We start from the raw sequence: 27,408 nt of genomic DNA, 5'->3' as shown, positions 1-27,408 counted from the left end.
TCCTTGTCACTTTGAACACTGAGGTCGTCAAGAATATGTTTGTACCCTGCTGACCCTAGTTTTGATAATTTTGTATTATCTCGTTTATTTTTTTTGTTGAAATACATGTACCTATTTTTGTGAAAATTCAATAAAAATATTGAAATATAAAAGGCAGGGGCAGCTGTAAACCAGAGCAACCGGGCAGATTTTAGCCAATTTATTTTCGAGCTACAACTTAAAAAATAAAAAAGGCAGGGCTGCTGACAGCTCAGACTGGTAACCCCCTGAGAAGACATCTTTGCAATTCCATTGTGTGGTGGGGTGGTCTTGGTTGGACTTAAATGTTATGGTTCAAACAAGATCCAACACTGCACCTCTTCAGTACTGCTCATGACCCCTCTGCTGCCCATTAAGCCGCAGTGGGATAAGAAAAAATTGTCTGAATATAAGTGGCATGCGTAATTTTTCTTAGAATCTTGGTGTACTTTGTGAATTTTTTCCTAAACTCTCCAGTGATCCAACATGAAACTTTTGTTTTGTGTAATAGTTTCCTGTACTAAAGACCAGATGTGGTCTTTTATGCACACACCAGTTTGCAGTGAGCCTTTTAGGTCCCTTTTAAAGCTCTGCTGTCACTGTGATGATGTCACTACTAATTTTACAATGAGGAATACATTGCAAAGAACATTTCTGTATCTGGAGTTTGGCTTTAACTTGCTGTTCTGTTGCTCTAAAAGGTACTTTAATGAAATTTCACCTGACCTCTAAAGATAAATCATCTTCTCCATTTGGCCTCTGGGAGTGGAGAGAAATACCCAGTACTCCCATGCAACAGTTAAGAAGAGAGTTTATAACCCGCGTTCAGTAAAGGGAGCCATATGCAGATGGACAGGGGAGCAATTACATGAACCTATTGCTTTGTGGTGCATCAAGTTTTGCCTTTACTGTGGGTTTATGTGCTGCACCCTGTATTCACTTTGGTGTTCTTCACTTTCTTTTGATCTGTAAAGTGATAATCTTGCTGATCACCACTTTATAATAATGAAAAAAAGGACATACAAATCAAAAGTCACATTAGTTAAAAAGCAGTGATCATTCTGAAAGTTGTCAATGATTTCAGATGAATGCCACTTTTATAAATGTGGCAGACTGAAAAACAGTGATAATTGTATATGAATTACTTATTTTTTCTGGCTAACAGCCTGTTTCCTTTAAACTATGAACAGAACTGATGGGGATTGTCACAGAAAAGAAGGTCAATACAAATAAACAGATCACCATAATATTCAGTAAAGGCTAACTAAAATAATTGCAATAACTGCAATACTATTCATCAAGCAGCAGAGCTGTGAAGATGCCAACAGACTTTAACTTACCAATTGCCTCTGTTTAGGTGGCAGGGCCGGTGGTGGAGCTCGTTCCACTCCAAAATCTGAACTACTGAACGAATCGTTAAAACCATACACCTCTCGCAGATGCTTGTTCTTCTGCTGGTAGATGTGTTCGTTCTGTGGTGTCTGATAGAAGACCGAAGGTTGGGGCTCTGAGTAATCCTCTACAAAACGCATATACGTCATCACTGAAATATAAAATGTTATTACTGTAGCAGATGTCCAAAAAAGGAATATAAATATATACTAATGCACTTATCAAGTTTTACTAACCAGCTACATTTATTTTCTTTGTCCTGACTGCTGTGCTAAAATAGTCCAAAATCCTTAAATGCATACTTAGCTCACCAGCATGCCTGCCACTTCTGGAGCTTGATTACATCTCAATAGAAGACTATTCACACAGAATTCTATGGGTCCATTACACATAAAAGAAGAAGGGGAAAGTTCCAAAGGACCCTACAGGAATCTTCTGCACTGACTAAAGTAAAACAAAAGAGGCTGCAGGCTTAATTGAAAGTTGAGTACATCAGGGAGGGAGGGCAAGTTGAGCAAAACTCGGGGAAGGTGGTATAAGGTATGGGGGGGCAATTCCTTCCTAATTGGCTTACTATACTTCAGGTAGGCTATACAGAAATGGCACATCACATTGTAAAATCATACAGTGAAGGGACTTATTGAAGTTCAGTGATCTCTAAAGTAAAGGTAAATGGATAGATCTGTGGATAATCTGTGTCATATCAGATAGATTTCACTTCAAATTAGTTCCTGTAGACACAACAGAAATAAGAAGATACCTTTCTAATGTGAGGTAAATCATCTCCTACACAGTTGTTACAGTGTCCCAATTGGAAGATTTCTCACTACATTATTTCCACTGGTAAATCAGAAAGAGAATCTCACCAACAAGGACACAGCTAAATATAAAAAAAATATCAGCCTTTAGTAATAAAAAAAAAAAAAAATATAACAAACGTCACAACTGTGACACCAAAAATTAGAGTAGTCTTTTTTAGAACGTCACTGTGTATTTTTTGGTTTTTTCATTTCCAACTTGCAGGATTTTTGAAATTCTTGTCTCAGAGATATGACAAAGTAAAAATTAGACTTTGGCAATTGTCAGAAAAACAGGTGACCCTATGGGCGTGGCATGGACATACATCTAAACTGAGCTCCCATCCCCTGGAAATCTCACCACAGGCTATGAAACATCCACTGGACATGTCCAAGGGGGAGAAGTAAAGCTTATCTTGGCAGTGTGGCCATTTGATGGCACATGCTATCAAAAGTGCCGATGGTACCAGATGTAGACTGGGACAACATGCTCCCAGAGATTTATTTACTTCAATGTATTAAAGCAGTGAAGGGGGGGGGAGTACAATAGTTGAAGCACCCCCTGATCCCCACCCTCCATCCCTGTGGCTTCCCTGACATTCCAGGGCTTAAAGTGGAACTAAACTGAAAAAAACCCACACTTTTAATCCTGCAGGTCCCTCGATGGCGTTGGTCCTTCTTGCGATCCGGTCCTGCGTTGTCCTGGAATTTCTCTTCGGTCTGGCACTGAGGAAACGTCGTCAGCTTCATTCTTCACTTCCTTCTTCCTCGGTCTTCTTGGCACGTCACTCGATCTCGTACTGCGCAGGTGGGAGATCGGATGATGTAGCCTGCTGTAAAGGAGATCAGCATCTCTTTTCCTTAATAGAAAAAATGCCCTTTCTGCGCATGAATGGGAGGATATATGGCAAGTTATTGCTAAATGCTCTCCTAATGTGATTGCCCAGGAAAGTACTTATAAAATGCTATTTAGGTTGTATTTGACCCGAGATAGGATAAATGAGCGAGTTTGCCGCTGGGAGCAGTCCCCGTTGCTTCTGGAGCTGCGGTGCAGTAGGCATCTTTCACCATATCTGGTGGGACTGTCCTATAGTTCAGAAGCTCTGGATTAGAGTTTGAAATCACATCAGAACTGTTTTGAATGTGTCTATTCGTAAAGATCCCTGGGAAGTGTTACTTCACAAGCCATCTTTGCCTAAAAATAAACAGATACTGATATATTTGTTTTTTCTGGCTAGTCAGCAAGTTATAGCCGCTGCTTGAAAGAAACCACCTCTTAATTTTCAAGCAGTTGTTTACCTTTTATCGGACACAAGGGAGTTGGAAAGAATGTCTGCAATTGTTAATAACACTGTTTGCAATCATTCCACCACGGATTTGTACTGCAGGCATGTCTGACCATTTGTGTTTTTCCATGCCCCGGGTTTTTCCTTATTACAAAGTTTTGTGTATTGCTCTGATCACACCTGTTTTTTTTGTGTAAAGTGTATATTTTCTGCTTTTTTTTTTAATTCAGTGTTGCCTTTTTTTTGTCTTAGTACTGCTATGACTATTTTCACAAGTCATTTTTGCCTTTTCTACTCTGTAAAAATGTTTGGAAAAACGCCAATAAAAATTATTGAAAACAATTGTGTCAAGTAAATGTTAATATGCCATAATGCATATTTATCTGACTAAAAATGTTACATTTGTTATGCTCTGAGCATACCAGGTGAAGAAAATATATACAAACTATACACAGCATACCTTAGGATAAGTTCAGACCTGCTTCTGGATTAAGCAATTTCTCTGGGTCCCTGTGCCCCTGTTCATTCTCTGTGGAGCTGCCTCTAGGAGAAAATAAATGTAGCATCTCCTAAAAGGCAGCAGTTCACTGGCATCAGGAAGCACAACCTTGTGGCCATTGTGAACATAGCCTGTGTATACAACAATAGTTTCATGGACATTTTAAATCATTTGGGTTTTACCATTAATCGTTTTTTTAATCTGTTAAGCTGTTCTACGAATAAACATTACACTACAGGGTGGACACATGACACCGAGTTACTGGGCAGCAGTTTTTTCCTTTTTTCCACACCATCATACGCTTTCAGCAGCAATATTTTGAAGCAGCTGCTGCATTTTCCATTTACCCCTGTAACAGCTAAAACGGTGAAGCCAAAACTGCAGAAAAAAAAACAAGCATCATATTTGGCAGTGACAAGACCCGCAAGAGCTTCCTAGTCTTTCCGCAGCCTCTGAAGGATTCGCCAAATGCTTGGCAGACCCCTAACCACTTAATCAACACAATTGAGGATGGCTCGTGTCCAAGGGCACAGGATTCCTTTTATAGCAGTTACATTACACAAACCTGAGGCAGCCAAAGGAATCTCGAGTCTATCACAGCTGACTACTTTATGAAGACAGTCAGAGCAGCATGATGTGAAAAGCTGCACACTTGTCCAAGAAAGTTCAATTTTGCAAAATGATGCCGTGAAAACAGAAGTCTAAGGAATGCCATTTAAGAATTTGAACAATGCTGTACAGTGACGGCGGCTTGGATGTTAATCCTTAAGCATAGCTACAGAGAGCAAAGGTATGAAAGCATCTATTGCAGTCTTATTTTTAAAGTAAAAACAAGATCTTCCCCAGTCAACTGACCTTGTAGTCAGAAAAGTCTAAACTTGTATGGGGTCAGCGGCTAACAAGGAAGCAAAGCTTAGATCAATATACAATTCTTCGAGGCTACAGCTGTACTGAGCAAAACATGGAGGCTGCCACTGGACCAGCTTTGACAGGCAGGCAACTACCATTTAAAGTGGCTAGACCACTAGAAGAAAACAAAGCAGCAACCAGCCATAACATTTTTCTCAATACAGGTTTCCTTTTAAAACAAATCCACAATGGCAGCTTCCTCATTTTTCCTCTTTAAATAAGAAAATACATTCTAATCACTTCTCTAAATAATATCCAATTTCAGATCATTATAAAATGTGGTCCCCACATTCTCGGGGTAAACTGAAGTACCCCCTTTACAGCACTCATTTGGAACCTGTATTAAGAAGCAAAAAATTACCATATAATTTACACCTCATTGAATGTACCTTTCGTATACCCATCTATTCATAAACCAAAGCCAAGTTAATGCTATAACTACAAAAAGTTTGTACCGAATGTCATTTTGTGTTTCTTATTAAGGTGTAAAGCTTAAAAATAAGTAGATAAAAAGATAACAAAAAAGAATACTTTATGTGTAAACGGATTTAGTTGTGAATGGTTTTTCAGATTGGCCAGTTGTGTAATTTACAAAACACTTTCAAGCTGAAAATGGGACTCATTCTCCCCTTTACCCCCCTATAGAGCAAAATGATGCTGTTCATGCATCGTTCATGCATGTGTGTATGCAGCCTTACAGTATGCAGTACTCCTGCCTTCCCACAGACTCAGGACTATGACCATATTAAATATCTGTCCAGGAAACATCCAGTTTGTAGGCACAGAGTTCAAAGAATAAAGGAAAAAACCTAATGTTTTCACTTAATTGGATGTGCAATGTGACGGAGATATATGAATCATAAGACTGAACAGAAATAGAAATCTTTTGGTGAATAATTCAGTTAACATTTATACATTTCAAATACATTTATAGCTGACCAGACTTGGACTTTCAGAAGGCAAATATGAGGTGGAAATTGTAGCAGCCCTTCATATGTTGATGTTCTAGCCAAGGCAGGGCAAACACTCACAAAATATTTGCCAAAGCCTATGGTTTTGCTCCAAAGGGTTTCAATTTACAGAAGATGGATGGTCTCATTTTTTAAAGCAAAGTATTGTACAGCAGTAAGGAGATGGTGATCATAAAACTCACTGTGTTTGTTCTTCTTTTCAGGAAGAGGTGGTGGCTTCTCTGGAATGGCATCGCTCTCCGCTGCTACAAAATCACCAAGGAAATCCACCCGAGACCCGTTTCCGAGTTGAAATGGGGATACAGCAGCAAATGGAGTACTAGAAGGGGGGAGTAGCAGATCATCCTCAGAAATATTGTCATACTGGGAGGGGTGTCTCTCGTAACACACCCGGGAGCCATCAGAGTTATGGCTAACCGCACTTCTACGTTTCTTTTCAGGGAGGGCAGGAGGGGTCTCTACAGTTGAGGGGTGAATGGATTCCGATTGCTGGGGGGTGTTGGGAGGTAAGTGGTAGGTGGGAGGACAGTTTTGTCCATGAAAAGGGGAACCAGTCTCTCCTAGGGATTCAGGGAGAGGGCTCAGGACTCCAGTAACAGGGCCTAGTACTTGATCTGTGCTAGAGAGGTCTTGCTGCAGGAACTCGTAATCTGGATCATAGTTATCTACAATGAGACATAAAAAAATTATGAAAAATGATAAAAAAAAATATATCACTTCATATTTGAACCCTCATAGCAAAATTAAATCAAAACCCAAAAGTAATATTTCAAATACAAGATGATTGTGTAATAGAAGTATAATCTGCTGGATTTTTAAAGCTCCAGGTGAAACCACTGAGTTAGGTGTCCTTCCTTCACTTATTTATTCTCAAGTTTTATTTGTGGACAATTCTAGGGTGGTCTGTATGCAAATGGAGGCACTTCAGGAAAGCTATCACAGTGTGTAAAAGGCAGTGCTGTGAGCCAGGCCTGCTAAAGTTCACTGCTCTACTCTCATGGTTTTTATTTCACAGAGACTTGTTCTAAAGATTTGCTTAGTGGTGTTACAAAGTATTTCAATGTGTCATGGTAATGCAGGGTTGTGGCTCTATTGTGTTGTCAGCAGTGGAGGGGAACTGACAACAAAGATTAGTGTAAAACTGTTCAGGAAACAAACTCAGTATAGGGAGAGGAAAGTATGAAGCACATTTTAACTTTGTCCAGAGTTCTATGCAAACACAGCTGGGAGGGTTGTTCTAATTTCAGTAAAGGGGGAGATAAGGAGCTGCCTGCAAACTATGAGAAAAATGTATTGCACTAGATATATGATAGGTCACTGTGCTGAGGGATTATCCCTCTCTTTTCTGAAATGATACAACCCCTTGCCTCTGATTGGACACTGGTCACAGAGAATGGCAGACAGAGGACTTCACCTTCTGCAGTGAGTACAGGGTAAGGATAACTAAAAAACAATTAATCCACGCTACACAGGGGGAGGAGAGGCATGTTTGCGTAAACTATTGTGTATACCAAACAATCAGTGGCTGTGATTTTATTAAATTGTAACTAGAATACATATCGAATAGTTGCTATTTACATGGGGTCAACAAGTCCTACTGGCTAGTGTATCAGCCAAAAGGAGTGTGGCTGCTGTGTACATAGAAACCATCCAATATGTAGTTGGAATTCATCTATCAACAACTAGTTAAGATTTATCTATCTGAAGTAAAAAAGGAAATGCCCATTCCTCAGACTTGTATTTAAAAGATAAAAAGTTCAAGTGAAGCCCTAATGCAGGAAGCCTTCAGATGACTAATGAAGAAAGAGATGCAATGAAGGGAGATGCTTCTGGTTTCTCACCCTTCTGTCACTGTAGAAGGTCTGTGTATCTTGCTCATTTCCTGGAACTTTCCTTTTAACTTGTGTATGTGAGACCTCAAAAATTCAAACTACAAACAGGAAACAATCTACTTCTGAGAGGAGCAAAGCCAGTTATCCTAAATAATGACAATAATGCTCCCTTACCTAACGTCTCACAGCTGGTGTTTCGGGAACACTGACCGCTGTCTCTGTCCAGGGAGGAGAGTTGTTCATCAGACTTGCTAAGTTTTCCTATACTACTACATGGAGAAAGGCGAGGGGATTCACCCCCGTATGACTGACTACCTCCGGATAATCGCCGATATGCATAACAGTTCACTTCAAAATCCTTAAAGAAAGTATAAAAAGGACCGTTAATAACCATTAAAACAGGCCTTGACAACATTTTTGAAGTGACATTTTTACTATCAACTTCCCACCTGTGTATTAATGCCTACAGGTAAACTGGATCCACTTGTAGCTCGGCTCATAGGCGCTACAACAGCTACACGGGTGGGAGAAGGTGCAGATTGTCTTTTCTTTGGAGGTAATGCAGGAGGCCGGCTGCAAAAGGTCAAGGGAACAAAACAGGATGATGTATTTCAATGTCAAGCAATGCCTAAACCTCTGTAGAATAGATTTACTACTGAATAACCACAAAAGCTGGCCGTACATGTTACAGTTTGCCATTGCATGTGGTATGATGGCCTAACTATACTACCAAGTCAAATAATATCCAAACCAGAAGGCATTCTCACTAAATAGATCATAAGGAGGTTGTACAATCAAATTTAGGTTTTTATAGCCAATGTTAAGTACAAATTCATATATATATATATATATATATATATATATATATATATATATATATATGTAGAATCTAACAAATGTAGAATATTTTAAAACCCTCAATGCTTTCAGGAGAAACAGAAGCAAGCTGTTTCTAACAATGGAGCAGTAAAATCTTTACAATATTTTATTATGTCCGGGTCCAAAACATGCAACACAAGTCAGTCATAAAGCTCCTGCCTGGGAATAGGTTATTAAGGACCTTTTGGGAGAGAGTTATCAGAAAGTGTAATTTTGCTTGGAAGAAAGGAATAGCACAGATAATAACTGAACTAACATCTGAAATAAGTTTTAGAAATAAAACATTGCAATTACCCGTTTTCCATCACTCGCATGCCAGGTAATGGGGGTTTAGGTGGAGCTAGCTCATCAGTCCCCACACAATCTGCTGGAACATCCTTACAGGTTGGCTCAGGTGACTTTTTAAGAATCTCCAGCTCTCTCTCCGACAAGAGCAAATCTTGTGTGCTGCAGCAAAAATAAACAAATATTTAGAAAGCCTTGTGTATACTCCACTTGTAATAAAGACACACCGAACAATAAGCTCACCTGTCTGATTTGCACGCAGGTAAGCTTGGTTTCACAGGACTGGTTGGTGATGGGCGTTCTTGTTTCTCGATCATTAATCGCACCAGCTCCTGAAAGAACCATTCAATGAAAATCAGCATGGCAATATACCTGTATATCCCATAAAATCAAAAATATTGTAAATAAACAAATACAAAACAGAAGGTAATGTGACCATCTATCTCAGCGGTCTTCACCCGGTGGTGCCCGGCTCTGGCCGGTGCACCCCCGAGCGGGGTCAGGAAAAGGACCCTGCTGGGGGGACACACTGGCCATAGCCGCGGACCACGTCCCCAGTACAGTTCCCAGGCTCAGGGAAGTGGGCGGGCTGTGTTCCTAAACACAACCTGCCTACTCTCCTATTGCAGATTCAGATCTGCGATGGGAGAGTGGGCGGGGTTATGTCATAATGATGTCACTCTGGGGGAGTGGATAAGAACATTACCGTACACAGCTTAACTCCTTTACTATAGCCAAGCCAATTTATTATAACATTTTTTCTGCTACTCCCTGGAATCTCTGTTCTTAAGGGTGTACAATATGTTTTTTGTTTATGTAAAGGAAAAGTTCATAACCACTTTCATGGTGAAACCACCAGATGCACATGTTGCCTGTCCCTTGACTCCCCTGCAGCTCAACCTTACTGCTTGGTGTATCGGAGTTGTGTACTTTTCAAGCCACAACCTGGAGTTTATACTTAGATAGATCTTTTTCTTCATTAGTCATCTGAAGGCTTCCTGCATTAGAGCTTCACTTGAACTTTTTATCTTTTAAATACTATATTCTGAGGAATGGGCATTTCTTTTTTACTTCAAATAGATGAATCGTAACTAGTTTTGATAGATGAATTCCAACTACATATTGGATGGTTTCTATGTACACAGCGGCCACACTCCTTATGGCTGATGCACTAGCCAGTAGGACTTGTTGGCTAGTGTATCAGTTGGGGATAATAGCAACCAGCAATGTGTAACAGGGAAGTTCCTTTTGATGGGCAGAGTTTTTTATGTTCTTACGATGTCATACCAATGAAATTTTTGGGGGTGGTAAGCCACGGGTGTCTCCCACTTGCACCTTTAGTTTTGTTTACCTGTAACTTCCTGTTCCAGAGATATTGTGGTTCAGGTGATAGAAGCAACCAGCTATGTGTAACAAGCAAGTTGGTTTTGATGGGCAGTTTTTTATGTTCTCACGATGCCATATCAATTACATTTTAGGGGGTGTTAGCCACATGTGTCCCCCACTTGCACTTACATTTATGGTTTTGTACATCTCCCTGTTCCAGAGAAATTGGGGTTCAAAGAAGGGACGTGGACAGAGTAGTGTAGTATAACAGTTCTAGTTTTGTGACAGGTAGGTATAAATTTAGGGGTCACACCTCCTTGCTATTTAGGTGGCCTGGGGGGTCCATATTTTGTATGTTGATTTTGGGCTTCCAGACACACTTACTTTTAAAACAGCAACCCGGATAGTTATTTTCACTAGTTTTTAAAATTTTGACCCCCATATTTTGAAACTTGTTAAAGATGGGGAGATGAAATTTGGGGTACTGCTTAGGTAATTTCAAGTCATTAAGACATACTGATTAGGAGATATGGAGGTTTGTACTCAAAGATATGTAAGGCTGCCGAACATGACATGGAGCATTCATACACACACAGCTATAAAACTTTCCTGCCGATGACCTCATTGTACACAACCAGTTGTACACGTCCCTTGGAATTTTACATGCACATTTGTACACGCCCCACTGGTGGATTTTTTTAAGGGGCAGTTTTATTTGATAGAGTAGCGACTCAATAGTGCACTGTCAGTTCAGTGTGAGCTCTCCAAGAGTCGGGGTGTTCTAAAGACCTCAGAAATCAGCTGTGCTGCTACGTGCCCACCTTGTACTGTGAGATAATGCCACCCCTCGTACACCAGCAGCATGAAAGCCGTGTCTATGCTGCGGTCAGTACCATCACTGTATAAACCTTTATATCTCCTTCACCAATTGTTGTACAAAAGTGAATTTTCAGGGTACACAGTGAACCTAGGAGCCAATACTAAACTCAATTTCAGCTTCCTAAACTTAACAAGTTGCCAGATACGGAGTCCCAAACAAAAAATCAAACAAAGAATCAAGAATCGGTGATCTTTTATTATTAAAGTGAACCTAAAGTAAAAACACCCTTACACCTTTAAAAAAAATAAATAAATAAAGTTCCGATCTCACTACGCATGTGTGAGATCTCCATCTTTCTTTTTTCAAGTTCAAGGCCGTCCTGTGCATGCCTGTTCTTGGAGCCCAAGCCTCCTGGGATTCGTGACATGCATGCGTAATGACAGAATGGCTTTGCCTTTCTGTTTTTTTTTTTTTTAAAAACGGCAATAAAATGGGGGGGAGTGTTAATCTACCCTTTTAAATAAAGTAAAAATTGTAGTGACTGGCAATTTCAAGGCCAGGCTAACCAAATTGAGCTTGCATATTAGGGACCCCCGAGCCACTTCCATGGCATTGATTAGTAGGATGCTGCCGACTGTCGGTGCGCTGTGGTGCCACAAATATAAATTTGCCTGCTCTCCAAACTTTAAGGCTGCTTTCAGACTGGTGGTGAGGTGAGTGATACAGTTGATGAACAGTTTGTGTCTGAAGTTGCAGACACAAACCAGACATGACTGACAAATTAGTCCTGGACCTTTTCAATTCTCACAGGACTGACAGACAAACCTACAGTTAAGTCTCAACAGGGCCAGCATGGTGTTTTTCATCTCCCCATGTTCAGATATCACTGGGAAAGACAAATGTATGGAGTTATCCCTGTGGGGCATTCTCATGGTGTTTCCATTGGATGTACAATTTACTTTCACAACCAAAATACTAGAAATCTAATTGGTTTCCCCCTACACTGACCCAGCTGTCTCTATGGCTGTGAACTCAAGCAGGGAATGAAGGAGCTGAATGATTAACATTCTGTAAAGCTTCAGGTGCCTAAGTAGCAGGATGGTTTGGATAACTTTAGCTATAATGCATGTGTCCACTGATCTGTTCAACTCTTTGGCTATCCCTGGTGAAAAAGACTTTACAGTAACTGTAGTTACTACTTGAATTGAACATATTTTTATCAAACGTGATAGTGCAGAGTGCATTTTGTACTAGATATATACCCCACAGTTTAATTTGGTATTACAAGCAAAACCCCACTGGAATTCCTCAAAAGGAATGTTCTATTCTGCAAGCAAAGCCCTGACCTTGACACCATCCAGAACGGCCTTTATGACGTCTTTTACAGTGGATACCATCTCCTTGTCCTCACAGTTGACACCTTCCAGCATCACCTGATCAGACCAGCGAATTAGGTTGGCAAGAGACTGGTACACTCGGCTGTAGCAGGAGGCAATGGCAGTACTGAGAGAAAGAAAAAAAAATTAACATATGGAAAATAAAAAAGACTTCTGCTAGGCCTTTTAATACTCAATTAAAAAAAAAATTGTACAAGTTCTATAGGGGCTTATACAAGCAATCCTGCAAGACTGTTGTTCACTATTCCTCTATATAGGGACAATAAATCATTTAAGTAGTGAAAAAGAAAGAAATGTTTTGTCAGGTCAAACTCTTCAAGCTAAAACCAGCATGATAGGGAAAGCAGATGGTAAGAAAAAACATCAGGCATTTTTGTAACCATGACTAATAGGGTAGGGTTGTCCAGTTGCTATGCTCCTATTTATTCAGCCCTGCATAATCCACACAAAAACCTCTCCAGACAGATAAAAATGCAAGATTAGGTCCACTTAAACTTGAAACCTATTAAATACCAGTTGACTCCATATGATATTTCCACAGGTTTACAACTGAAAGTTTACCTTTGCAGTGTGTGTGTGTCCGTCTGTACTAATGGAAGAATGGCTTCCAGGACTTTGCTGGCAGACCCCGGTAACATCACCAGCACCATCTTGTCTACAGCCATTTTATCTACAATAGTCTTAAAGTAGCGTAGGGCATTGACAACTTCCTTCTCCTGTTCTTCCAAGCGGCTCAGAGTCTAAAAGGAAATAATGGATAATGAATTAAAATACTCACAATAAAATTCCACTTGACTTTAAAGCTGCGTACACACGTGCAATAATTATCGTTGGAACAGAACGAATAACAACTGTTTGTCAAATAATCATTAACAAAAAAAAGTGCACAATGACGGTGATGAACGGGGATTGTCGCTGGAAACTAACGACTGTCCCGGCAGATCTGAATGGGCGACGATTGTTCGCAATCTATTGTGTGTACGGTCGTTCAGTGATCGTGGATGGTTCTGCAGTACACTTTCTCCTTTACATGTCACTTCTTGCATCATTCAAACGATCATATCTAGCGTGTGTACATTATTGGTGGATTATTTTTGAATGATCGTATCGTTACAGCATTCACAGAATTGTGCACAATACGATTGTTTAAAATAGTTGTGCATAATCATTGATCCGTCGTTAGTTTTCTAACGATAATTATTGCATGTGTGTACCTGGCTTAAAGCATTGCTTGCATTTTATTACTGATTAACGACAATATACAGCTTTCCAACAACTGTTTTAAATGCTTCACTTGATGTAAGCAATATCAATAGGTGTTAAGGAGTTAAATTTCTGCAAAATAAACTTCTGCAAAAACCAGGTACAGTTTTAACAGAAACCTGAAAAGCTTTACTATAGCAGTATTTTACCAGTCATTGTGTGAATGGATTCTGTACTTTACTGAATCATGCTTTCCAGAATGACCGTGTAGGTGGCTCACAAACCACAAAAATCAGCACCTATAACAATAATGTCACACTTATTACTGGAGCTAGTGTTTTCAGCCATGTTCACAGGTCCAGTAAAGAGTTAAAGCTGACAAATAGGTCCGTCCTTGATACCTGCTTTGTACAATAGAATGTTAACATTCACATCAGACAAAAAACAGTGCATGATAGATTAATGTCCATAACAAATGATCAGTAGCTGTCAATTGTACATAACACGCAAGCATCAAAATATATAAAAAATATCATCGGTCTGCTTGTGTATTTTAAATCGATTTGATATATTAATTTATATATAATCGATTTGATATTGATATATATTTATACACACACACACACATTTATAATATACATTGAAGCACACTTTCAAACAAGATGTAGATTTAAGACCCATTTACACGTATCTATTGGGTTGCACTGCGGTAACAAGGCATACATGTGTTATCAGTGGCACCCCAACACACTACAGAAATGTGTCTCCGGTACGGTGAAATGTGCTCCCTCTAATACTCACTGCAATGGAGTCGCCCTGTTGTTAAATACATAAATATTCCATCTACATGTTAAAGCCAACCTGTCCATATGGATCCCAGAACAGGAGAGGACCAATATTTAATAGATTTGTCAATAAACATACATCACTTATGACTGATACGAATTATCCGCGCCTGTATGAATGTCTGATTAGAGGAAACAGGAATGCAGACATAATGAGGTCAACTGGTGACCACACTTTAGGTTTTACATGGTCATTATCTATGTGAATAAACTTTATATGGGTCTTTTGATTCTTATAGGAACCAAAGTAATTATCAAATGTGGACAATAACTGGAGCTGTACAGAGTTATAATACTGGAAGTAAATGACAGATTATAGTAATAGATTAGTCCATGGCCTAAACTCTTCACATACTGTTTCTGGCTGCTAGGTACCCCTTAAACTACATACAACATTGTAAGAAGCACTCTAAAACCCCATATTCAGATCAGGAATGCTGCAAGGCTGAACCAACTTTTACTAAATGACAGTGGAGCAGGGAGAGACATTAACCAGCTGAAGCTCTGATCTCTCCGCTGAAAGATGCAAACATTTAGTGATGGAAGCTGGATATACACGTGCAATTCTTGTCGTTGGAAAGGATCTTTCACGATGGAAAGGGGAGGGGGGAGAGCGACGGAGTGGCAGCCTGCTGCGCGCTCCCCCCTCTTCCCTTGCATTAAGATCGCTCATCGTGATCATGATGAACGACCTGGGCTGTACACACGCCAGATTCTCGCCTGATATCTGGCCGATGCCGATTATCGGGCGAGAAAAATTTGACGTGTGTACGCAGCTTTAAGTAGCTGGGTGAGGCCATTGTCAGCTGTGGTGGAATGGTATTCTCCAAGGGAGTACAGCCAAGATCCCATCTTTCAACTGAGGGGTGGGGGATCAAGCTACAAGACCAGATAATATCACAGAGTAACACACTCCACACTGCCTGATCAAAGCAAACACTTTGCGTATGAAAGGATGCTTGAAATTATGTGCAAGTAAAATTCAGGCTAAGCGTGCATATTTTTAAAAGAAAATCAATTACATCACACATAGGGGAAACAAAAATTAAAGAGCTTGTATGCAGCAAAAAAAATCTGAGATTCAGATCTGTACATTTGTTTTATGACAGACCATAGGTTTTCTTTAGGAGAGTCAACACCCTCTGAGGGTAACATGTCAGATTATGTTGGCGCTTACACAGATTTAATTTCTCCCACTACTTCTTGTGATTGTTTTCTGGCTTGGTGACTGACTATTCAGGCACATGAAAAGCATGCTGGAAGGAAGTAGGAAGCGACACCCAAAAAAAAACAGATATTTTCTTCAGGGTTCCAAGGGGACGAGAGGCAGGGAAGTGTGTCAGAGGGGTGAAAGCATGCAGCAACAGGTGGAGAAGGTTGTGTTACAAGAAAACCTTGTCACATTTTCCACTAAGGAATCTGTTAGCCAGAAACATTTTAGATTTCTAATCTACTAATTCTGTGAGTGATTGTGGCCCACATTTATACAAGTAAGCTTTACAAAAAGAAGTAGACTATACTTACTTTGTTAAAATACGGTATTTGTGGATTTGTTACGTAAAAATTTCACACCACATCCCCAATTATATACACAAATACAAAAAACAATTCTGTGTGGGGATCGTGAAAGATCCTTTCCAACAACAATAATTGGAGGTGTGTATGCGGCTTTAGAGACCTACTTTGTTAAGGGATTTTTCTTCAGGTTTTAAAGTCAGGTCAGCAGGTTTCCCTTTCTTCGAGGGTGTCCTCTTGATGATCTTTGGAGAGTGGAACTTGTCCTTCAGTTTCATGGTGAAAGATGAAAGGTGGGAACGTTGACTATCTACAAAAAAAACATTTGAAGTTATGTTCTGTAGGAGAGTAAAAGAGAACCAATTGTCACTGAATCTATGCAACACAAGCTTACTTATGACAGATATCTATTAACTTTTATTTAGCATTACTTTCTCCTTCCAAAGCTATGTACCTACACCAGATAACTGTCTTTCGAGACAAATGGTGCTGGTTTTGGGCGAAAGTCTGAAATGGGTACAGCACCACCGTGTTGGATTGATGAACGACAAATTAGGAATAACTGCTATGGGGAACAGCACAGTGAGGTGCCGCTCACCCATCTTCCATCCTTCCTTTCTATAGGACAGAAGGGTACTGTGTGTCCAGTGCTCATTTATCTATCTGTATATCTGGCCCTGCAAACTATCAGGAAAGATCATATTCAGCGACAAATCCCTCGAATCCCTGTTCTATCAGTTACACTGTCTCCCAGATCTTCAGTTTGCATACCATTATTTAATAGCAAAGCTATTAAAGAGCCTGTAAACAGCTATGTGTCTCTGTTATTTGATTGCTGCAGAGCAAACTCCGAAGCTGGAAGATAGCAGTGTTTATAATCAGAAGGAGGTGAAGCAACTGACAAGGCAGTAGTTGTCAGACTTTGCTGGAAAGTGAATATAAATAATTAATGAGTAAGCCCTTACAGATGATTCACTGACAAATAACCTCATATTAAAAATATTCCTAACAAAAACCACTCTTGTTAAAACAGAACTCTAGTGCAATACAGTGAGGAAGATTTAAACCTTCTATAATTGAGCTTGTAACTATCTAATTCTGAAATTCCACTTAAGGATGTAGAAAGGACTTAATACAGAGAGATGAAACTGTATGCTGATGGTGTAAAAGCGAGCTGCAGACTCGGCAGTTTACAGGATTCATCTAGACACAGCAGCCTGATATCACCTGTACCCCATGACAAGAAAAACTGTATAACGTTTTTTTACTGGCCATAGAGATCTATAAAAAACAAAGACACCGATATTGGTATTGTGCTGTCAATCTGAATACTGACACTTTCCAACGAGCTTAGCCATAGGTGACAGTTTCAAAGCTTGTGTTGATGGGGCAAGTTTGTATTCAGGAGTATTCAGCTTGCATTTGAGATCAGTAGGGACACTGCTGAGATCTTTCAGAGCATATTAAACAACTCATATGTCATCCTCCTGACCTCCTTAAATTTCATCAGGCTGCTTTTGTATTCCTATTGATTTGTGTGGGGACAAAAAGTCTCACACAGTTAGAAGTCCATCAACAAAGACCAAGTGACAACTGCAGCAAGAATTTGTGTAGATGCAACAACATCAAGGCGGCCTGGCCTTGCTTGGTAACCAGCATTTACATGGGGGAACCTATAATACATCCACGTGTAAACCCACATAAGGTATAATACTGATTTATAGTGGAATGCAAAGATGGCAAAAAGCAGAAGTGAGCACAGCATGCATACTATCATTGTGTATCAGCAGATGCTGCAGGCCTGGAGGGACAGAACCATGCATGAGCAATATAAAGAAGCTCCTATAATAAAACCACAAAGCTAGAAATAGGTCTACACAGCCACCATCAAGCACATAGCAAGTTACAGATCACAATCCTGTTCTAAATATCGGTTCTGGACAACCACAACACAGCAGCTGCTATACCAGCTGAGAGCAGAAGAATGCACTGCAGGGTATAGGGAGGGTGAAGCCTGATCCAGCAAGCGATCATCATATTAAAAACAGAATGTACCAAGATCCTTCATGTTATGACTGACTGAAAAACTAAACCAAAGCCTCTGTATGACTACTCCAACTACCATAAAGCAGAACGTGGCTCAAACTGAAGGACTTAAAGCGCACCAAAACTCACAATTTTCACTTTACATAAAAGGGTAGACAACCCTTTTGTGAAAATAAAAATTCTGTTATTTTTTTTAAATGCAACCCCCCTTTTAAAAAAAAAAAAAATAAAAAAAAAAAAGGGGTGCAGCACCGCCGCACAATGAATGGGAGCAAAAAGACTCCCGGGAATACCTATGTCACGCAACCCGGGAGGATCTTGGGTGCTCCTTCTGCGCATGCCCGAGCATCTCAGACATGCACAGAAGGAGCCTTTTTTTTTGAGTAGGGGAAAAATTTGCCGATCTCACGCATGCGAGGTGAAATTGGCAAGTTTTTTACCCATCTACATCACCCGATACCGCACCTGAGTCGGGTGAAGTAGGAAGAAAAACCAGGAAGAAGTGGTGAAGATGGTGGCACCCAGAGCACCAGCACAAAGACGGATGCCGGGACGATGTGGGACCTGATGGAAGAGACCACCAGACCGACCGACTTCGCTGCAGGATTTAGGGTAAGTGAATTTTTTTTTGTTTTGGGGGACTTTTGAGTTTAGTTCCTCTTTAATGTGAAACTGAGCTAAATTTCAGTATTGTATCCCATGGAACAGAGTCCAAATATGTAAAACCTTTTAATTGAAAATGGGTGTACTTTCACTTTCATATGACTGTACCTTCACCTGCTCCCCAAAAGCTTCAAACTCAAGGGATCTTCAATATACAGACAGCAGAAAGCAACTTTAGTTCCTATAAACTGCCTTGGCCTCACATTCTCTCCTGCGGGTCAGCAAAGTATTCCATCAAAATAGAGCAAAACTGACTTTTCATGGCACCCCAAGGGATATACAGCATGGATCTGACAGGCGCTTGGACTGATAAATACAAGAGTTTATGGTGTGGGGATTAAAAGAAAGCAATATGAAAGCATCGTAAAAAAGGTACCTATACGGATATATGAATATACCGATGTCCCTGACGTTTCCTGCCTCCAATACCATATTCACTAACCATGCTCCTGCCAGACCCATGTGATGCAGGGAACTGTATAGCCGCCATTGCAAAGTCTCCTGCCCAGTGCCTATATTCCTACAGGCATGCAAAGGACAACCCCGACTGATGTAAAATAGAAGAGAGAAGACCCAGGATCATCATGTGACTATTGCTATTTGTGCATAAGGGCTATTGGTTGACATGTATTCCAAAATCAGCTTTAACATGTTAGTATAGATTAAATTCATTACCTTTTGGTTCCCAGGAATTCACAAGAATACTGGACTTCAAGGATGAAAAGGTACTTTTCTGAACAAAGGAAACTAATGCAGCCACTATATGAAAACTGGTAAATACAACATGATTTTTTTTGTTCTTGGGTTTCAACTTTATGTAAAAACTGCTGTTACAGGGAGAAAAGGCTCTGTCACTGACTATCCTGCAGTGACAATCTATATCTAGGCCATCTGAAAACATATTGCACAGGCATTGTTCATTGTTCTGACCATCAGATAATCCATGTATACTGCAAAGGAGCTACAAGAGATCATCAGTATTAGGAGTCAACACAGGGTAGTAAAGGCTTCTCATCTACTGTCCCAGTGACAACACAGCCAATAGGACAGAAAGTGAGGATAAACCTAATCAATGGGGACACAACAGGTATAAAAACACTATTTGCTGGAGTAAGTGAAATCCTTTCACTAACTTTGTTTCCTGGTGTCAGTGGTAATGTACCCACCTATATCTAAAGATCAAAAATCTAGATTTTTGGTTTGAGTTACTCTTTAAGAATATCCACAGACTTCCGGTTCCGGCGCCTCATGGATTAGACGTGTGATACAGAGGCTCCTGCTCACCCATGCAGAATCTGGCTAAATATAGCCTGCTTCACGCTGCTTGATCTCAAGTGTAACACCCGCACAGCATTGCCTTACCCTATGGAGCGATTCCTGGAGAAGACAAAGTCAGATCACCCCCAGTCAGCATCACTTCAGAAGGGACAGGGACACACCACGCTCTCTAAAATGGCTGGCCCCCCTCCTCTGCAGCATTAGAAGGCTCAGCACACGCCCACTTAAACTGTGAGTTCTCCTGCTTCTGATCACAGGCTGATTGCAGATGCAGTTGCTGTACTGCTTAAGCCCACCCTTCAAGAGGTTGTAGATAATGCTATAAGCAAGGGGATACAATCAATTAGGCAAGATATAAGGGAGCATTCCCAGTGTTTACATGATGCTGAGAACAGGATCTCCTCTGTGGAAGATGATTTATTGCAAGCAAGGGGTACAATTGTAGTGATGAGCCAGCAAATAGCTAGTTTGTCAGGAAAAATTGATGATCTAGAAAACAATAATCGGAGGAATAATGTGCGTATTGTGGGGGTCCCGGAAACTTATTCTACAGAGCAACTCATGGAACTATGTTCCACCACTATTCCAACACAACTGGGAATGAATAAAATGTGCTTAGTAGAACGGATCTATCGTTTAGGCCAACAGAAAAAAGACAGCAAATTCCCTAGGCCCATTATCGCACAATATCACGATTATGCAGATAGACTGGCTATTTTACAGTCTTACAGATCTCGAAGAGAATTGCCCCTGGACGGCACAAATCTATTGATCTTTGCAGATTATTCAGCAGAAGTGTCCCGCAAGAGAAAGCTGTTTCAAAAAATATGCTCAGATCTGCATCGGTGACAAATACGGTTTCGCCTGGCTTATCCCGCCACACTGCACATAGTAAATTATCAAGGCACACACCACATATTTACTGACCACAAGGAGGCGGAAAATTTCCTTGGGAATTCGCTGTATGCTACAAATCAGACGCAAGACGAAATTGAGGCATCACAGACCCTGGATTTATCCAGGCCTCAAAGATCGCCGGGGTCACCGCACTCAACCACGTCCACTGATTCGATGCGCAAGACGGACCGCACAGCAAAGACGCCACGCACCCAACGCAAGGCAAATAAAGAAGACAAAAACAAGACAAAGTCCAGATGACTTTTGTTCCAGTGCGGGAGAAATCATTGCTTTTACTACTCTTAAGGCGTGAAGTATTATATGTACAGCATTTCTCTACTCAGTGGGTGTGGATCCACCTACAATGCAATTGTTTTTGGTGACAACCATGAGGAAAAAAGGAAGTCCACTAAAAGGACAGCTTTGTTTTTGTTTTTTTTCTTATATTATCCCAAAGCCCTGTTTTGTTGTTATTTTTTGTTTTTTCTGTTCCGGCAATTTGATAGCCTGTCACCTATGTACAGTTTTACCGACTGATACTCCAAGCCACTCCTGGAGGAGTGGAATGTTAAGGGCCTTAGGTCCCTAAATAAAAGGATGTCTGTCCTGAGACATTTAAAACGTCTGGGGGCAGACATAGCTTTATTACAAGAAACACATTTAACATCAACAGATTTTGATAAAATGAAAAAGCTGTGGGTTGGTAGAGTGATAGGCTCTCCAGCAGTGGGGAAAAAAGCAGGAGTACTGATTTTATTACATAGAAACCTACGTTGTGAGGTAGTTCACACAGAAATTGACACAGCAGGCAGAATAGTCCAACTTAATTTAAAATTTCCCGGTACTGAGATAGCTTTATATAATATTTATGCTCCAAATTCCCCTACTAACCTGTTTTTTTCAGAAAATTACTAATTGGCTTCTCCGAGAACCCATAGTTCATAAAGTTGTTGGGGGGGATTTCAACACTGTTATGTATGTGAATGAAGATAGAACTCTGGGGTAAGCCACTGGTGGTGGCACACCCCCTTTTCAACCAACTTCTCTACTGTCTGCTTTTGCGCATTCTGCCCGCTTACATGATTACTGGAGATACTGCTTTCCTACTGAAAAACAATACGCGTTTTACTCCCATGTCCACGCTTCCCAGTCCAGAATTGATTACTTATTCTGCTCAGAATCCCTCTTAACGTTAGTAGATAAACCGGAAATTTTAACCATTGCTCTGTCAGACCATGCCCCTATTGCAGTGACTTTAAGGGAGGTCCAACCTAAGGGGGACTCCTGTTTGTGGAAATTTCCCTCCTATCTGGGCGGGGATTCAGCCTTTCAGGCGGAATTGAAATCTGCGTGGCATACCTACACGGACACAAATTCGGTTCATAAAGATAATCCTATTTTGTTCTGGGAAGCGGGGAAGGCATACATGAGAGGCAGGATTATTTCATACGTGGCCCCAAAAAAAAAAAAAAAGAAAACCAGGGCAGCCTATATAGAAGCCTTACAAGCTTTACGCACTGCACATGATGCTTTCCTAGCCGACCCATCTCCCGTCCATAAGCAAACTTGGTTAACAGCCAAAGCTGTATTTGATACCTGGGCAGAAAAACCAGAATTGTTTCAAAGGCAATATATGGATCTGCGCATTCATAAATTTGGCAATAAGGCAGGGAAATTACTAGCAAAGCTCACCCGCCCCTACTGTAGCCAAACCTATATTCCAACTATGTACGATAGAATGGGGAACCTTGAGAACGATCCCAAAGGTATCAATAAGATTCTGGAAATGTTTTATAGGGATCTTTACAAGAATCAGGAGATACAACCTAGTGCAGAAACTGCTTCTTTCAATGGAGTGCAGGTACCCACTGACGAGCAGGTAGAGTCCCTTAACGCTGACATTACAGAAAAGGAATTGCAAGGAGCCATCTCCTCTCTAGTAAATGGTAAGGCCCCTGGTCCTGATGGGCTGACAGCGGAATACTATAAAATACTTCAGGAAGATAATGCAGAGGATTTAGGCAATGTCTATAAAACAATGTGGCACTCAGGAACATACCTCCCCTCAGGCAAAGAGGCTTATATTAAAGTTCTGCCAAAACCTGGCAAAGATCCCCAACAGCCAGCGTCCTAACGACCAATTTCACTAATAAATTTGGATGCTAAACTACTTTCCAAAATCTTGGCTGACAGACTGGACCGTTACCTACCAAGTAATATTTCACCTACGCAGGTAGGATTTGTCAAAGGGAGATCAGCAGTTACCAACATACGTAGGGTGCTTTCAGTTCTGGAATATGCTAAATGTCACCCACAGTTAGACCTGGCTATAATAAGTATTGATGCTGAAAAAGCATTTGATAACGTGCACATCCCATGGTTGTTCAAAGTGCTTAATAGAATTGGTATCAGAGGACCTTTCTATGATTTATTAGGAGCCATGTATTCTGATCCCCAAGCTCGGATAAGTACACCGGGCTTCCTATCCCATACCATACCATACCATACCATTGGGCTGAGGCACAAGGCAAGGCTGCCCTCTCTCGCCACTATTGTTTAATTTGGCTATCGAACCCCTGTTACGTTATATAGAAAACACAACCTCCCTTCACGGGATAACAATGCATGATACAGAAATAAGGGCTGCATTTTTCGCAGATGATATTTTACTGTTCACTTCCAACCCCACAGCAGACATAAATACTATTCAACATATATTAACCCTCTTTGGAGAAGTAGCAGGCTTGAAAATCAATTTCTCAAAGAGTGAGATATTTCCCCTGACTAATATCAGAGACAGGCGGTGGATATCGACCTCACCTTTAACGGTTGTCAAAGACAATATTAAATATTTGGGGATACATACAGGCAGGTCCCCCACGTCACTATATAAACTCAACTACCCGCCAGTATTTCAAAAAATACAAAACGAACTAAGAATGTGGGAGAGGCTGCCATTGTCATTCATGGGGCGTTGCCACCTTGTCAAGATGGTATCTTTTCCACGTTTATTGTATCCGCTACAAACCATACAACTTCTATTGAAACATGCTGACATAAAAGCTCTAAATGAGTTCTTTTCCAGATTTTTATGGCTGGGAAAGAGGCCTCGGATAAAGTTAACTAAATTACAACTCCCAGTGTTGGAAGGGGGTGTTAATTTCCCCAAACATCAGGCTTTATAATCTAGCCTGCACTAGTCGCCATGTCATGGATTGGATCAAGGATACCTCCTATTACTCCAACACAGAATTGAAAAAAGCATTGGTCCATCCTTGGCACTTAGTAGCACTTTTACATAATAAAATTTCACAACATCCACAACACCTTAAATGCAACATACTGGTAAGCGATACAATACTTACTTGGAAGGAACTCAGATGTAAAATGGAGTTACCATGTTCTTTGTCTAAATTGCCGATTCAAGGCAACCCCCAGTTCCGCTAAGGTTTGGACCATAGTTGTTACCGAGTCTGGGCAGCAAAGGGCCTACGGACCGTGGGTGATTTTTTCTCGCCAGATCTTCCAAGACCGGCAACCTTGAGGGCGTTGGTTCGGCAGTATGCCCTACACCTTAAGGCCGCACACCCACTATATTATCTACAATTTAGGGAATTCTGTAAGGCGATACTAATGAATCCAGCTAAGGTGGTGGAAAGGGATAGATTTGATAATCTGCTGTCTGTAACACCTCCTTCTATATCATCCATTTATCCGAGATTACTAATGCTCTACTCTAAATCTCTTTCGGCTGGGTTGTCCCAAGGTTGGCAAAAAGACTTTGATATCCCGGACCTATACGATAAAATAGTGCAGGGATATCTTGCAGTGAGACACACTACTCCAAACGAACTGTGGAGAGAAACACAATTTAAGTGTTTTGTCCACAGAGCCTATAAGGTATTCCGCCCGCTTACTGAGGAACACCTCAATGCCCCGACCAGGCAAACTAAATGTTTGAGATGTGTATGCGAAAAGGTGACGCTCAAGCATAACCTGTGGGAATGTACCACAATCCAATTGTTGTGGACCGAGGTCCTATCCTATATTAAGAAAGTATCGAACCTACAGTTGATAATGGAACCTCTTCTATGTGTGTTTGGGAACTGGGATGTACAGGTATGCAAACTGGCTAGGGAGTCAAAAGAATGGGTATCCTTGTGTTTACTGGCTTCCCGTAGGGCAATAATGCTACAGTAGATTCAAGCAGATCCACCCCGGTTGAAAATGATAGAATCTTCAATGGATATGTTATACCGTAGGGATTTGTTAGCGGTGGCAAACGCAGATGACAAATTTTTTTGATAAATGGTATGCTTATATGGAATATTCCCTGGAGCCAGCTGAATTGTGCCAAGTCTTGCACCGGTATCGCTATTCTACGTGGCACAATTTACATTTCCTATAAGATCGAGACCCCTATGGATAGTGTGATAAGCCATTAAATGGGATCCACTTTATGCCTCAAGTGATAAGACATACTACGACATAGAGATGACATGGAAATAGAAAAAAAAATAAAGAAATAGGATGCTAGTTTACCGGAACAGAAAAGTTTCCCTTCCACCCTTCCCACCCCGAGTTTTGGCTGTTTTTATTTTGGTTTAATGGTTTATGAACCTGGGTTCTTTTCTTTTTTTTTTTTAATTTTGAGTATTGTTTGGCAAAAGGAAAATTTTAGAAAATGGAGGATACAGTCAGACATGATGTGATTTTGTTAATCTGTTTAATTCTCATACAACAAGGAACGGGCACTCACGATGTTATACCACTGTACTATGTTGCACTGTTGATACTCGCTATGATTTTTGTATACTGCTGTTTTTTTTTTTTTACGACCCGAACTTTGTAACACTAATCTTGAGCCTGTTATTGCTTGTTTTCTTTTACTCTGGCTTTGTACTGTTCAGATGATATTTTGGTTACTTTGTACATTGTCTTTTCTGTGTCTATAAATAAAGTTTATTTAAAAAAAAAGAATATCCACAAAAAATAATAAATGTAAAAAGATAAACAACATTTTGGCAGGACCCTAGGAACAGAGGAAGATTGGTGATTAGCCCTGTAATCAGACCCACATTTCGGATGTGTCACTGAAAAGGAAATCAGTAATTCCCACAAGCCAGGCTGTAATAACTTCCTACCAGACACAATAATGACACAACAGCTGTTCCCTGAGGGAAGACACTTATTCTAAGTAATATGCACTGAAGGGGTGACAAATGGCCCATAAAGAAGCCGGGGCCACAGGATGGACATGACAGCTGTTCACAAATTAAACAGGTCAACAAAAAAATTAGTTTTGATAATCATAGGAAACCACAGCAAACTTTTCTAAATCAGTTTTTCCAGCAGATTTCAGATCTGTTTTCAGTTTTCCCCTAACACATACAGTTCCTGGGTTGTGAGTATCATTTTAGTTAACATTGTAAGTGCATGTATTTTGTACTAAAGAGTAAGCACTATTGAAGTGAATGGTAATACGTCTTCATTATGAAGTAAAATAATGCACACTGTGGTATAGATCTACTGAACAGTATCAGTCAGGTACCGTTGTTTCTTTAGAAATGCTTGAAGTATGATTTTCTTGTGTGCTCTTTGTCTGGATTGACGCGGTACAGCATCCAGCAGTAGTCAGCCATCATATTTTCATTCCAGAAAGTTATTAGAGCATCGGTGCTCTATTAAATGACTGTCCTGATGAAAACGTTCTCCTTGTTCGTCACTCACCATACCAAGATTTTCCGGGAAAAATTCTAGATGTGAGTGCAAGAAAAGGATTTTTAATGACATGAGACAACCCAGTTTCTGGTATGAATCAAGAAGATTCTGAACTCCTTCTTTGTACGAAGGAGACTTATGGTTGCCCAGGAAATTTTCACACAGCCACTTGAATGCATCAAAGGATTTTAGCTCAGCTGCTGACATTGTTTGAAAACATCATCTTGCAAAACAGACGATCTGTGGCCCTAAAAAATCTCTTCCTTCATTTTTGCAGTGCTTATGTTTGGAAACATCTCAACAAGGTACTGAAAACCCATGGAGCTTGATTTACCCATGGCTCTTCATCAAGCCTAACTTGATATGAAGAGGTGGCAGAAATCTTTTATGCAGACCAACCAGAGGCAGAAACTTGACACTGCTTGTTCCGGGCTTATAGGTATCACTTGGTAGCCAATCACGCTTGACATAATGGTCTCCCGTAGATCGGCTGTCCCACAGGCATAGGAAACAGCAATATTTTGTGAATTCTCCTTGCATTCCCATCAGCAAGCCAATGACCTTTAGATCCTCACAGATGTTTCACTGGTGTGTTTTATACTGGATTGCTTCAAGTAGTAACTTCATGTTGTCATAGGACTCCTTTAGGTTAACAGATTGGGCAATCTGTAAATTTGGTTTGGAATTACCATTATGCAGTAAGACTGCTTTCAAGCTTCTTTTAGAGGAAATACGCCATTCAGATGGAACGTGCTCTTGTGACAAACTGTTAAAGAGTGCATTTATATCATGACAGTAACAAAGTGAGCCATCACTAGTGAAGAACGTT

The 27,408-nt window shown here is 40.5% G+C and overlaps 1 protein-coding gene across 10 annotated transcripts in view; it reads right to left on the bottom strand.

Annotated features, from left to right (window-relative positions):
- The window catches only part of RAPGEF1 (Rap guanine nucleotide exchange factor 1), a 126,365-nt gene that overhangs the window by 62,979 nt on the left and 35,978 nt on the right, over positions 1–27,408 (bottom strand). For 9 of the 10 annotated variants that reach the window (XM_072431853.1, XM_072431847.1, XM_072431850.1 and 6 more), the window contains exons 2-10: positions 16,142–16,284; positions 12,973–13,151; positions 12,361–12,517; positions 9,112–9,200; positions 8,878–9,030; positions 8,154–8,277; positions 7,879–8,062; positions 6,055–6,537; positions 1,359–1,561 (exon numbers count right to left, since the gene is read on the bottom strand). In XM_072431853.1, the coding sequence (XP_072287954.1) occupies positions 1,359–1,561; positions 6,055–6,537; positions 7,879–8,062; positions 8,154–8,277; positions 8,878–9,030; positions 9,112–9,200; positions 12,361–12,517; positions 12,973–13,151; positions 16,142–16,284 (1,715 nt within the window). Of the gene's footprint in view, positions 1–1,358; positions 1,562–6,054; positions 6,538–7,878; positions 8,063–8,153; positions 8,278–8,877; positions 9,031–9,111; positions 9,201–12,360; positions 12,518–12,972; positions 13,152–16,141; positions 16,285–20,045; positions 20,218–27,408 lie in introns of those variants that run through there. The other variant, XM_072431849.1, reaches the window with a different exon arrangement.

Source organism: Pyxicephalus adspersus, chromosome Z, assembly GCF_032062135.1.
Source record: "Pyxicephalus adspersus chromosome Z, UCB_Pads_2.0, whole genome shotgun sequence".
In the NCBI taxonomy this organism is placed as follows: domain Eukaryota; kingdom Metazoa; phylum Chordata; class Amphibia; order Anura; family Pyxicephalidae; genus Pyxicephalus; species Pyxicephalus adspersus.
This window is presented reverse-complemented; position numbering and strand designations above follow the sequence as displayed.